Source organism: Zalophus californianus, chromosome 12, assembly GCF_009762305.2.
Source record: "Zalophus californianus isolate mZalCal1 chromosome 12, mZalCal1.pri.v2, whole genome shotgun sequence".
NCBI lineage: Eukaryota > Metazoa > Chordata > Mammalia > Carnivora > Otariidae > Zalophus > Zalophus californianus.
In genome coordinates, this window is record NC_045606.1 from 100,833,634 (window position 1) to 100,846,402 (window position 12,769).

The following is a 12,769-nucleotide window of genomic DNA, read 5'->3' on the forward strand; positions in this document are numbered from 1 at the left end:
TCGTGCGTGCGCGCGCACGGGACCTCTCTTTCCCTAATCTTTTAAAAAATAAGAAATGGAACAATCTGTGGTAAAGCACTTCAAACTCAATGCTACGGCCTCAGAAGCCACATCTGTACAATAAACGTATGTACTTTCTCCTTCCAAGATAACGTGTTCATTAAGCATCTATTGCGTGCTACGACGCCTGGGCTGCGACAGGGAGGAGGGTGTCCCTGCCCCCGTGGAGCTGCAGTCTGGGGAGGACAGACGGGTGGACGGGTGATCGCAGCACGGTGTGATCGTGGTCAGCTGGCGAACTGTGTTTCTTCCACTCACGGCCAAGAGCCCACCAACGTGAACCTAGCAACCTCACAGGCTTTGTGGAAAGAGATGGAGTAAAAATAAGCTTCAATAAATAAATTAACGGAGATAAACCCGCATTCTGTCAGGCCGACAGTGCAGCATCTCCCCACTCCCAGATACACGGAGGCAGGTGAGCATTCGACCAAATGCAGGGCTGGACAATGACGAGGCCCAGGCCCCAGCCACCCCCCACGTGGGGTGTCTGGGTTGACCCCCGCACCCCTCAGCCCCCTGGCCCCTCCTGCTGCTGCCCCCCCGTCCCCAGGCCTTGGGTCAGCAGGACCCCCTCGGGCCACTGCAGGCCAGTTGGTGCTGACCTCGCAGGCTGCCACTCTACTTTCTGGAGGCGTCTGCTCCAGCTGCCGGGAGTCCTCCCCTCGCCCGGCCCAACATCCCCTCTGTATCATCTGCAGTGTCTTCGATCGAATGCCCCACTCTGCCCTCTCGAGGCCAGCACTGCCACGCTAGGCCCAGGGCACCCCGGCTGGGTCAGGGACACTGTATCTCTTCCTTTAGGAAAGCCCCACCACCACCGGCAGGGGCACCTGGCTGGCTCGGCAGGTAGAGCGTGTAACTCTTGATCTCAGGGTTGTGAGTTCAAGTCCCACATTGGGCGTGGAGCCTACTTAAAAGAAGGAAAGAAAGAATGAAAAGCACCCACTGCCAAACAGGTACACTGCCTGCCGTGTTACTGACAGGAGTGCAAAACTCCCACAGGGGAATTTTGTGGTATCTACCAAATGACGCATATAGTTGCCTCTTGACCCAGTGGCTCTATTTCTGGGAATTTACATCCGTGCAATGGTACTGAGAGCACCATTGTTTGCACTGGAAGACTGGAAACCCCCCGTGTTCATCACAGGGATGTGATTGGATGAACGTTGGTACATCCACACAGTGGAATCGAATACAGCCATTTAAAAAATGGGTAAGTTTTTCAGGTCCTAGATACTGCCTGGTATGTGAAGTTACAGGGCACCTGTGTTCCCTGGGAGGGGGGCAGGTGAGCCCACCACCACCTTGGCAGGGGCCAGCCTCTCAGACAGGAGGGCCTCATTCAGCATGGGGAGGTGGGAAGAGGGTCACTGGAGACAGACGACCCCCGGGCAGGGGTCGTGCAGAGCCCCGGCCATCCAGCGTGGCCTGCTGGATGGCCAGGAGTCTGCCAATGCCAAACTTCCCACCGCTTTCCAGCTTGGTCAACAGCCAACTGCTCTCTTTGTGAAGGAACAGATGATCCCGAGTGAGGTTAGTGGGAAGGGAGGAGAGACAAAAGGAGGGAGGGACTGGGCCGAGGGTCAGCAACCGACCCTCAACCCAGCGGCAAGGGCTGCAGCTGGGAGCCCAAAGGGCCATTAAGGCGCCCCAGCCCCAACTTCTCTTCAGGCTCCCTTCGAGCCTTACCCAGGATTGCGGTGGTTTCCTGCTGGCGCCTCTGGGCTCCCCAGAGCCGCGGCCCGCCCCCCCCCAACACACCGCACTAATGGCTCAGCCTGGGGCCCCAGGGACCTTCCCTGCCCCCCGCCCAGACTGCTCTGCGGGCCCCCGGCCCCCTCACTGCTGTAACCCAATCCTCTGCGGCAGCTCCGGCTCAGCAGAGCAGCCTCCAGCATAGCGAGCCCTGCTTCCCACCTCGGCAGCGCCCTACCTGGTCTCTCCGGCCGCGCCCCCGGTCCGGCGCTGAGCCTAGCGGAGCCCCAGCTTTTGTTCCTGGAGACCGTCGAGCCAAACCTGCTGCGCCAGTGCTTCCGCACCCCTCGGGCTGGGCTCCTCTCCCCCACCCTCTCCTCCCCTCGCCTCACCCGCAGTGACCCCCACCTGGCCACCCGAATCCTCTCAGCCCCTCCCGGTCCTCAGACTGACCCTCTTTCCTCCTTCCAAGCCCCTGCAGCCTGGTCACCCGTCCCCGGCCCTCTCAGTGTCCCCCACCCTGGGCCTCGGCCATGAAGCCCCATCCCGGGCCGCAGGAGGCCCGGCGGCCAGCTTCGGACATCCGCGTGTTCGCCAGCAGCTGCACCCTGCACGGGCTGGGCCACGTCTTTGGCCCCGGGGGCCTGACGCCTCGCCGAGGGCTGTGGGCCGCCGCCGTGCTCCTGTCGCTGGCCGCCTTCCTCTACCAAGTGGCTGAGAGGGTGCGCTACTATGGGGAGTTCCACCACGAGACAGCCCTGGACGAGCGCGAAAGCCACCGGCTCACCTTTCCCGCCGTCACCCTGTGCAACATCAACCCGCTGCGCCGCTCCCGCCTCACGCCCAACGACCTGCACTGGGCCGGGCCCGCGCTGCTGGGTGTGGAGCCCGCCGAGCATGCCGCCTTCCTGCGCGCCCTGGGCCAGCCCCCCGCGCCGCGCGGCTTCATGCCCAGTCCCACCTTCGACATGGCTCGACTGTACGCCAGGGCCGGGCACAGCCTGGAGGACATGCTGCTGGACTGCCGCTACCGAGGCTGGCCGTGCGGGCCCGAGAACTTCACCGCGGTGAGCTGGTCACCGGCCCGGGACCCACCATCCCCCAGTCATGCCAGCCCAGGCTCCTCCAAAGCCGGGGGGCCTTAACAGCCGTGCCCGGGACCCCTCCCTTCCCACCCAGGCCACAGGTTCCCCGCCCTGCCAGGGCCTTTCTATTCAGCGCAGGAGACTGCTCCCTGGGGTCCTCCCCCCGTCACTCAGCTGGACCGCAGTGTGCGAGGTCGTGCCTCCCAGCACCGGGCACTCACCCAGGCTGGCTCTGGGCCCAAGTTCTGGTCTGTGGAGACCCCGCTTCTGGGGGCTGGGGGGAATCTAGTGGGACTGCTCTAGGGCGGAAGAGCCCTCTCTGCCTGGGCGAGTCGGCTTGCTTTCCCTCTACGTCTTCAATGTTCTGCTAGGCCTGGAGGAGGGCAGCCGAGACCCCCTTCCTTTCTTGCCATTCTCCAAAGAAACACTTGTCCCATAGGCTGCTCCCTGGGTTGGGGGCTGTGGGGTCTGGGAAGGGGAGGAGGGGCTGGAGCGATGGGAGCCCATGAGGGTCTGACTCTATGTGCCGGTAGGAGGGACGGACTGAGGGCACTGAGATGTGGGTCGAGCGGTCAAAGAGACCAAATGGAGGGCAGGGAGAGGAGAGGTCTCGTCGTTCTCAGGTTTGCCTGGGTAAAAAGGCTGGCTGGGCTCCTTGTACCCTGGTGAGGTCTGTCCCCTGTCTGCTCACTCGTAGATCTTCACCCGGATGGGTCAGTGCTACACCTTTAACTCGGGCGCCGATGGGGCAGAGCTTCTCACCACTCCCAAGGGCGGCATGGGCAACGGGCTGGAGATCATGCTGGATGTGCAGCAGGATGAGTATCTGCCCGTGTGGAGGGACATGGGTATGGGGGCACGCGGGTCAGGCTGGAAGGGTGGCACAGGTGGGGTACAAAAGCCTCTGGGAAGGAGAGGAGGCACTAGGAAGGACCCCAAAGCACATCCTTTCCTGTGAGAAGAGGGCAGGGTTGGTTGGTTGCAGTCCTGGGGAGAGAGGGCTGCAGCCGGGGCTGTCCTGAGACACAGTCCTCAGGGTCCCCCTTTACCCCTGCAGAGGAGACCCCGTTTGAGGTGGGGATCCGAGTGCAGATCCACAGCCAGGAGGAGCCGCCCACCATCGACCAGCAGGGCTTCGGGGCAGCCCCTGGCTACCAGACCTTTGTGTCCTGCCAGCAGCAGCAAGTATCCCCACCCCCACCCCACCAAGGCCCCCAACCCCCTCCTTCAGCCCACAACACCTCAGACCGTCCTGGGGCCCCCATCCCTCTGCATGCCCGCACGGTCACAGCTCACATCGTACCTGGGTGCCTCCTTAACCCAACCCACTACAGCTGAGCTTCCTGCCACCACCCTGGGGCGACTGCAGCTCCGCATCTCTGGACGCTGACTTTGAGCCGGAACCTTCAGGTCCCCTGGGGGCCCCCAGCCCCAGCCCAGGCCCCCACCCTCCGTATAGTCTAATGGGGTGTCGCCTAGCCTGCGAGACGCGCTACGTGGCTCGGAAGTGCGGCTGCCGAATGATGCATATGCCTGGTAAGGGGCTGGTGGGGGCGGAGGAGGGGGTCCGCGTGGGGGGGGCAAAGGGCCCTAGGGGGCCCTTCCCGAAGCTCTCTCCTCCCCCACCACCCCAGGAGGCGCGCCAGTGTGCAGCCCCCAGCAGTACAAAGACTGCGCCAATCCGGCGCTCGGTAAGGCGCAAACCTGTCCCGCATCCCCACCCCTGCTCCGCTCCGCCCGCGACCCGGAGTGGCCCTGACCCAGGCGACTGTGGCCCCTAGACGCCATGCTGCGGAAGGACGCGTGCACCTGCCCCAACCCGTGCGCCAGCACGCGCTACGCCAAGGAGCTCTCCATGGTGCGGATCCCGAGCCGCGCCTCCGCCCGCTACCTGGCCCGGAAACACAACCGCAGCGAGGCCTACATCGCGTGAGCCGGGCCGGCGGGGGCGGGGCGGGCACCCTCCTGCGGACGGGCCTTCGCGCGCACACCCGGCTGGGACACCAGTCTGCACATCACCACAGGGCTCCTGGGCCTCTGGGCAAGCGGGTGAACCTTCTGACACCATCTCTCCTGCAAACGGGGGCCATGACGCCCGCCCCAGGGCTCTCAGGAGTCACACAGACGGCAGACGGATCGCGCACCTGTTTCCTGCCTGCAGCTGGAGCCAGAGGGGGTCCAGCGAGCTTTCCTGTTCTCTTTTCCTCCAGAGACAATGTGCTGGTGCTGGACATCTTCTTTGAGGCCCTCAACTATGAGACAGTGGAGCAGAAGAAGGCCTATGAAGTGTCAGAACTGCTTGGTGTGTGTGTGTGTGTGTGTGTGTGTGTGCCCACACAGGACACCCAGGAGTCTGGGGAGGTGTGGGCAGGGCATGTGGCTGTGAGCTGATGGGTAACCTGGGCTCTGCAGGTGACATTGGGGGCCAGATGGGGCTGTTCGTCGGAGCCAGCCTGCTCACCATCCTTGAGATCCTGGACTACCTCTGTGAGGTGGGCCCAAGCCCCAGCTGGGGGAGGGGAAAGGAATCAGGCCATAGGAGGAGGATGTGCACTGGCCACTTCCCCCCACTGCCTGCCCCCAGGTGTTCCGAGACAGGGTCCTGGGATACTTCTGGAACCGAAAGCACTCCCAAAGGCATTCTAGCACCAATCTGGTAACAAGCCCTTCTTCCTTCTTTGCCATCTCCAACATGGATGCTCAGCCCTCCCCCTGAAGCCTAGAACACCATCCCTACCCGGCTGAGGAAAGGATGGTGGGGGAGGAGCGTGAAGCGACCTTGGCTGGTCCTGGGAGGGAGGACTCCTCCCACCTCTGACCCTTTTTCCCTCCCACAGCTTCAGGAAGGGCTGGGCAGCCACCGAACCCCAGGTCCCCACCTCAGCCCGGGCCGCAGGTAACGAGAAATGGCCCCCTATTTCAAGGGAGGAGGGGCGGGTCCCATCTAGAGGGTGACATTCAGGTTCAGGGGGGCAGGGCAGTGGGTACGAGGCCTCCTGTCCCAGCGCTGTGGTCTGGGTCCCCCAGGCCTCCCACCCCTCCCTGTGCTGTCACCAAGACTTTGTCGGCATCCCACCGCACCCGCTACCTTGTCACACGGCTCTAGACCCGGCGTCTGTGTCTTCAGGGTTGCACCCTGACATCCTGGACATGCCCCGCCTGCTCGTGTCTCTGCCATCTTCACCCCAAATAAAGTTCTAGTGCATCAGCCTCGGCCGGTTCTCTTACAGGCAGACTGGTCAGGCCAAGGTCATCCCTACTCAGGCCAAAGAAGACCTCTGCCAGCCAGCATCCAGTGGGCAGTGTCTGAAATGTAGGTGGGTCCCAGTCACCCACCACAAATCTCTCTGGGAAAAAAAGAGTAGTTAAGAGGGCATCCGTCATCTGCAGCTCAGTGTGAATGAGCTGATCAGAATTGCATCTCAGAGAGAATGGAGCCCAAAGCCAGGTGTCAAGGCAGAGAGGAGTCAGCAGGAGGACAGGTATGTTTGGGGTACCACAAGGGAACAGCTAGAAGAAAGCTCTGCCCCGGAGCCTGGCAAGAAGTAGGGGAGCAGGCAGGGAGAGGACAGGAGGAACTACCCACTTCCAAGAACGCCAGCTGCTGTCCTGCCTGGGAAGATCAGGACTCTTTTCTCGTATTTGAGACCAAGTGCCAGCACACCACATGTCTCCATGGGAACGGCTGTTTCCCCAACCTCCCCAGAGAGCAGAAGGGCCCGGCTCGAGATGGTGGCAGGGGGCCCTCCCTTCCCACTCCTGCCAGTAAGAATACATCCAGGCCCCAACTACTGCCCATGTCCCTGCTCTTTCTCTGTATCCCAAATATTGGGAAAGTGGGGGCAGGGGAAAGGGGGTTCCTAATCTCACCACCTCTCTGGATCTCTCCTGGCCTCAGCCTGCAGACCTGGGGTTGCGGGGGCGGCGGGGGGGCGGGGCAATGAAAAAGGAAGGGCTGGGGACGCACATGTGAGATGGGGAGAACCACACGAAGGCCTGGTCCTCCTTTCCCCATCCTGGTGGGAGCCCATCCTTACTCTGACCCTGGCTGCCGAACCCCTCAGGACTGGTGCTCCTGGGCAGAGGGAGGAAGGGGGGGTAGGTGCCAGCATAGGCACAGGGGTGGGGGGTGCTGCCCCCGAGCCCAGCCATCAGGGTGAGGGTCAGAGCCGCCAGCACCCACTCTCAGGCCACTTCGGGTAGGGGAGCAAGGACCGGATAGCTGGGCTGGGTCTGAGCTGGAAGCAAGGCCGCAGAGGGCGGTAAGGCAGAGCAGAGACCCCGGCCCCAGCCCGCCCCCTCTCAGAACCACTCTACCACCACATCAGCCAGACTGTGGGAAAGGAGCCAATTTATGAAATTAAATAAAGTCCATGGAGGGAGTGAAGAACACGGGCCAGGGCACCTCCACCCCGGCCAGGCCCAGCACAGCCGGGGCTCAGCACACCGTGCATCCCCTGCTTTTCCTCCCCTCCCAGGAGGGGGCTTAAATCAGCCAGGCCCCAGCCTGGCCAAGGTCCTGGCACCTATGGGGGGCAGAAGTCAGAGAAGTAGGGGTGCTGCAGGGCCTCTTCTGCAGAGATGCGCTGGACAGGGTTACACTTCAGGAGGTTCTGAAGGCACAGAAAAAAGGCGTGGCAGGTTCAGGCTGGGTCGACCACCGAGAGCCCCACGCTCCCTCAGCCCCCCTGACAAGTGTCTGGACCCACCCTCTACCCCTGCCCTCAGTCACCTGTAGCAGGTCCCTCCCCGTGGCGTTGAGCTTGGGTACGACATTCACCAGGGACGTTGTGGCCGGGTACATCGGGTAGGGCTGTGGGGGGGGGGGGGCGGGGGAGAGTCAGACCAAAGGTATGGGGGCTTGGAGCTGCTAGAGCTGTGAAGTAAAAAGGACCCCCCCCCCCCATTCCCCATCGTACCTTATAGTCTGGCAGCTTGGTCATGGCAGGCCACTGCTCCTCAGTTGGTGTCCCCAGAAGCGTGTCCATGGGGTCAAGGATCACTCAGGTGGAAAGGGGCAGGTAAGGGGCTCTTCCCCTCCTGGGGGTGGGGATTCCTCATGCCCATCCCCAGACCCCTCACTTGATCCCACAGCTCATGACAGAGGCCAGGCCCAGCACACGCATGGTGTCCCCGGCGCGCCAGGCACTTTACACACATCCGCTACTCTGACTTCAATCCTGATGTCTGCTCCTGATGACCCAGTCAGCCCTCTCCTATGCCCACAAATAATCCTGGCTGCTGACTTTGGCTCCTTTGTCCTAAGGATTCACTTCTCAGCTGGAGGAGTATGCTCGTGGCTTCTTCCCCCAGGGAGCTCTCCTTGTCTACAGGTCGTACACTCTCCAAGTGGCAGCTTCCATCAGGCCTGAGAACATCGGAGTGTCCGCCACCCTCTGCCCTCCATCCCCTCGTCCAAAGCCATGCCCTATCCTGGCCCAGCCCATCGTCACCCTCGCTCCCTGCACGCTGGAGCTCCACGGGCTTTTTGTTTCTTTGTTTGTTTTAAGGTAAACTCTAGACCCAACGTGGGGCGCAAACTTACAACCCTCGAGATCAAGAGGCACATGCTCTACCGACAGAGCCAGCCAGGGGCCCCCACCCCCCCATACTCCCCTTCAGAGAGCTCGAGGGGAAGGGAGATGTCGAAGGATATCGGAAGATCCTCTTCAACTGGTCATCTACATCATTGCCAGGGAAAAGAGGCCGCCCGGCGTTGGCCAGCTCTGGGAGAGGAGCAGGGTGTGAGAGGAGGGGGCACGTGAAGAAGCCCCCATTCCCATCGCACCCTCTGTGCTTTCCATCCCCATCCCCAAGGGCCTTCCCCAGAGCAGACACTCCAGACTCTATCTGTCCACTTGAATGGAAGAGACAGTGTCTCTGCAGACCCCCAGCCTGTCACCTGCGAATATGCAGCCGGCTGACCACATGTCGATGGATGTGGAGTACAGCTTGGCCCCGAAGAGGACATCCGGTGGGCGGTACCACAGCGTGACCACCTGGAGAAGACCCCGCCCACAGCGACCCCCCCCCCGCCCCCCGGTTAGAGGACTGGTGAGGAGGGGCTCAGTCAGGAGGGGAAAATAATGTTTTGGGTCCTGGAGTAGGAGAGGAAAGATGCTGGGAGGGGACCCCCTCCCTCCGCCCCATATCCCACACCCCATCCCACCCCCAGCTCACCTCGGCTGAGTAACAGCGAACAGGGATCCCAAAGGCTCGAGCCAAGCCAAAATCAGCCAATTTCAGCTCCCCATTCTGAGGGGGGATGGAAAGGGACGCAGAGAGGGGTTTTCAACAGTCTCAGGGCAGGCCCCCTGCCTCTGCCTCCCAGCCCAGCTCCCCTCATCACTTGTGCCAGCCAGCCTGTGACTTGAGCCTCCCCCGTCTCCCACCTTCTCCCCGGGAGGTACCCTGTTTATTAGCAGGTTCTGGGGCTTCAGGTCCCTGTGCAGCACGTTGCGACTGTGACAGAATCCCAGGCCTTTCAGCAGCTGGAAGAGGAATGACTGTGGGGGGAGGGAGGAATAGGGGAGGGCATCAGACCTTCTGGATGGGAAGCTGACCCCTGCGGTGGGCCACGCTCCCCTCCTCATCCTCTGCTTTGCCTCAAAACCCCACCCATCTTTCAGCAACATCATTCATTCGCTATGGAGGACCTGCTTTGTACTGTGCTAGGTATAAATAAGTGAACAGTGCGCGGGGGCCCCGGTCAGAATCTTTCTGGAACTTACAGCCTAGTGGGCCTTCTTACCTTCCCACTGATCTCTCCCCTCCCTGGCCTCATGGAAGCACACACCTCGGAGCCATCAATATATATACTGTGCTATATTATCAATCTGCACTGCTTCCCCTGGAACCTGGCACAAGGCACTTGGTCTTGGGCCTAGAACAGTGCCTGGCACACAGCAAAGCATCCAATAGGTATTTGTTGGCTGAATGAATGAATGAATGACCGTATCTCTTTGAATCTCATTTTTCATCTCTCAAGTGCAAATCACATCACTGGTATCAGAGTGTTACCGTCAGATCAAAGAGACCATGTGAAGATGCTCGCAAAGAGGGAGGCTCCTGGAGGGCAGAAACAGGGTCTTCTCATTCCCTGACATTCCAGTGTGTCCCTGCTCAGGGCCTGAACTTGGTGCTCAGAGAGTGTGTAGACTGAAGACTGACTCCCACCCCGCCTCACTGAGTCTCCGGGATACCAGCCCCTCACCTTCACAATTTCAGGATCCAGGTCACCATTACAGCTGTCGAAATACTTCTTAAGGTCCTAAAAAGGGATGGGGGTGGGAAACGGGACAGAGTTTAACCTCAGTGTGGGCCCCTATACCCTCCCAAGGCTACTGTCCCCCACGTTCCCCTTTCACCTGGTCACAGAACTCAAAAACCAAAGTCAGCTTCTTGTCGCTATGCAGGACATCATGAAGCCTAGGGAGGAGGAAGGACTCAGCCAGGCAGGTCTGCAAACTTCAGCCTCGTGTCCCTGTATCAGCCCAACCCTGATCCCAGTATCAGCCCAGCCCATCTCTGAAGCCCCCCTCCTCCAACTGACCACACAGGCAAGGAGGACCCTGCCCATCTACACACCTGACGATGTTCTTGTGCTTCAGCTCTTTGAGTAGGCAGATTTCCCGAAGGGCTGAACTCGGCACTCCCTACACATGGGAGGGGGCCGGGCGGGCAACAGTCACATCCCACCCAACCTGGGCCCTCAACCCCCTCCCCGGCCCGGCTGTCCCAGTCCTACCTCATCATCGTCATCCAGCCTCACCCGTTTCAGAGCCACGATCTCATGGGTCTCCCGGTTTTTGGCCTTGAATACTGTTCCGTAGGTGCCTAGAGGAAGAAGGTCAAGGGTGAGCGTAAAAGATGGGACACCCTTCCCACCCCAGGAAGTCCCTGTCCCGCGAGCAGGCAGCGTGGGAGTGTGTTATTTGTGAAGCCTGGAGGAGTAAGGGGAGAGATTCAGGGTGAAGGCTCAGCATGGAGGAACTCTGAGGGAGGATGGGGCCGAGAAGGTGCCTGCAGATGGCTCAAGGGTGTCTGCAGCAGGGAGAAGCTGCAGCTGCGGGGGTAAGGAGATCTGTAATGAAGGCGGTGCTGCCGGAGGGTCTGGAAATAGGGAGCAGGCCTGGGAGAAGAGTGAGGGCCGGCAGAAATGAGGTCGGAGGTCTGCATCGACAACTGAGGCTGTGGGGTGGGTGAGGCTCTGCAAGTGGTGCTGAGGCTAGGGGCAGGAGATGCAGGAAGTGCTAAGGTCGGCAAGTAGGTCTCCAGGAAGTGCTAAGGTTGGGAAGGGGCGTCTGCGGGAAATGCTAACGGGAAGGACAGGTGTCTGCAAGGAGTGTTGAGCTCGGAGCCAAGGCTGCAGCCAGTGTTGAGGTCGGAGCCTGTGGGTATTGCTGACGGTAGAGGAGCCAGGGCTGCAAGGAATGCTGACGGGTCTGTAGAGGAAGATCTTGCAAGAACATCTCGTAGTCCCATTACCTTCCCCAATCTTCTCGAGTTTCTCGTATTTCTGCATCGCGGCAGCCGCGGGGACCCCTACGGGCCCTGGGTTCTAAGACTCCGGCCCCGGCGTTGCAGAGGAGGCGGCACCCCAGCCCCCGGCCCTGCCCCGCCCTCCTGACTGCGCATGGGCTTCTGGGGCATGTAGTACCAAGGATGGCCAGACTTCCCAGCAATGTGCGGGGCATTAGAGAACAAGAAGACTACAACCCCCAGCAGGCTGCGCCAAGGCTCTCTGCAGCACTTGCCTCCCGGGACTCCGGTTCGACCACGGAGGAAAACCTTGGACTTCAAGTCCCAGGAAGCATCGCGTGTCCGCTTTCCGGGCCTCGGCGCCGTAACGCCAGGTTCCCAGGGTGCCCTGCTCTGGTTCTTCCTTTCTGTAATCACAACCTTCTTTTTGAAAAGGGCCTCTCTGGGACTAAACATTCCAGAACGCAGTAGGGTGGGGGTGGGCGCTCTCTGGGGTTTGGGGTTTGGCGGCCTGCATCCCGGGCCGGGATGGGTGCGCTCTGACCCGGCTGATGGTGTTGAGGTTCTAACGACCTCCTGACAACCGCAGTACGGATTCCTACCTCTCCCCAGGCCATCTGGAGACCTCAGGATTGATTGGGAAATGGCTCCGAGCCATGCCTTGGTGACGACTTCCCAGGGACCAGCTGAACCACAGGGCTAGGAAAAGAGGCAGGTGTGCCTCTGGATTTAACGTCTGCCCTCTGAGCCCCGTTTGTCGTCTCGGAGCCCACCCGACTCCAGCTGCTCGCAACACTGTGACGTCCCGAGGCAAACTGGCTGGAACACTGGGAGTCAGTCCCTCCACACCAGTCTGGAGAACCCGGGCCCACCGGAGTCAGCCAGGGTGTGGCCGAGGGCTGGCAGGTTGGCTACCGCCCTCAACAGACAGAAGCACAGACAGATGCTACACTTGGAGCAGCCTTGACCTCATCCCTTAAGGAGTTGATTATAGATTTTCTTGCGCTCCTCTCTAATTGTCTCATGATTGCATTCTTGAGGGCTGTGAACTGGACAAAAACGGCCCCAAACAGCACTCCGAGGCACCAGAACCATAGTTGGTGATAAACATTTGTTAATTAACTTGTTTATCATCAGAACGTTCTCTGCATACACAATGCTGTATTTCACGTACTGGCATATTAAAAAAAGTATACTCTGTATCTGGAATTTATAATTTAGTTGAGAAAACCCAGAAATACAGAAATCTTTAGTGGCAGATGTTGATTATAATAGGGTTCGAGGAAGGAGGTCGCCGCAGGGAATCACTGAGGCAGAAGTTCCCGGTTTCGGAAAGTCTAGGTCAGCTCAGGGTAATGGAAATCCAACCTCCAGGAGCCATCTCCCCTATCGCCACCGCCCTCCCGCATCCCAAGCAAAGACAGGGCCTAATCTTGGAGGCACTGGGG

At 60.4% G+C, this 12,769-nt stretch overlaps 2 protein-coding genes across 3 annotated transcripts; one reads left to right on the forward strand and one right to left on the reverse strand.

The window, feature by feature from the left end:
- Positions 1-2,288: 2,288 nt before the first annotated feature.
- On the forward strand, positions 2,289-6,075 carry ASIC3 (acid sensing ion channel subunit 3). 2 transcript variants are annotated; one of them, XM_035723315.1, is made up of 11 exons: positions 2,289-2,822; positions 3,538-3,688; positions 3,898-4,025; positions 4,175-4,376; positions 4,475-4,531; positions 4,622-4,769; positions 5,051-5,142; positions 5,253-5,332; positions 5,425-5,496; positions 5,678-5,736; positions 5,868-6,075. In XM_035723315.1, exons 1-11 carry the CDS (start codon positions 2,289-2,291, stop codon positions 5,944-5,946), a joined length of 1,602 nt encoding a protein of 533 aa, XP_035579208.1. In that variant the 3' UTR covers positions 5,947-6,075. The 2 variants fall into 2 exon arrangements, with proteins under 2 accessions (XP_035579208.1, XP_035579209.1); XM_035723316.1 differs by lacking the exon at positions 5,425-5,496.
- A 1,099-nt stretch (positions 6,076-7,174) lies between these two features.
- On the reverse strand, positions 7,175-11,465 carry CDK5 (cyclin dependent kinase 5). Its single transcript, XM_027573808.1, has 12 exons — positions 11,328-11,465; positions 10,588-10,676; positions 10,428-10,495; positions 10,208-10,268; positions 10,054-10,110; positions 9,251-9,346; positions 9,021-9,095; positions 8,743-8,839; positions 8,497-8,566; positions 7,760-7,820; positions 7,573-7,653; positions 7,175-7,453 (listed from the first exon to the last, which is right to left on the reverse strand). The coding sequence occupies exons 1-12, from the start codon at positions 11,362-11,364 to the stop codon at positions 7,367-7,369; spliced, it is 879 nt and encodes a 292-aa protein (XP_027429609.1). The 5' UTR covers positions 11,365-11,465; the 3' UTR covers positions 7,175-7,366.
- Between the last annotated feature and the right edge of the window lie 1,304 nt (positions 11,466-12,769).

Bases quoted from the DNA above. Each gene is read 5' to 3' on its own strand.
- CDK5 (XM_027573808.1), bottom strand. From the start codon at position 11,364: ATGCAGAAATACGAGAAACTCGAGAAGATTGGGGAAG. The intron at 10,677-11,327 runs GTAATGGGACTA...TTCTTCCTCTAG, and splicing joins ACTCGAGAAGATTGGGGAAG to GCACCTACGGAACAGTATTC. The intron at 9,096-9,250 runs GTACCTCCCGGG...ATCCCCCCTCAG, and splicing joins AGAACCTGCTAATAAACAGG to AATGGGGAGCTGAAATTGGC.
- ASIC3 (XM_035723315.1), top strand. From the start codon at position 2,289: ATGAAGCCCCATCCCGGGCCGCAGGAGGCCCGGCGGCCAGCTTCGGAC. The intron at 5,333-5,424 runs GTGGGCCCAAGC...GCCTGCCCCCAG, and splicing joins TCCTGGACTACCTCTGTGAG to GTGTTCCGAGACAGGGTCCT. The intron at 5,497-5,677 runs GTAACAAGCCCT...TCCCTCCCACAG, and splicing joins GGCATTCTAGCACCAATCTG to CTTCAGGAAGGGCTGGGCAG.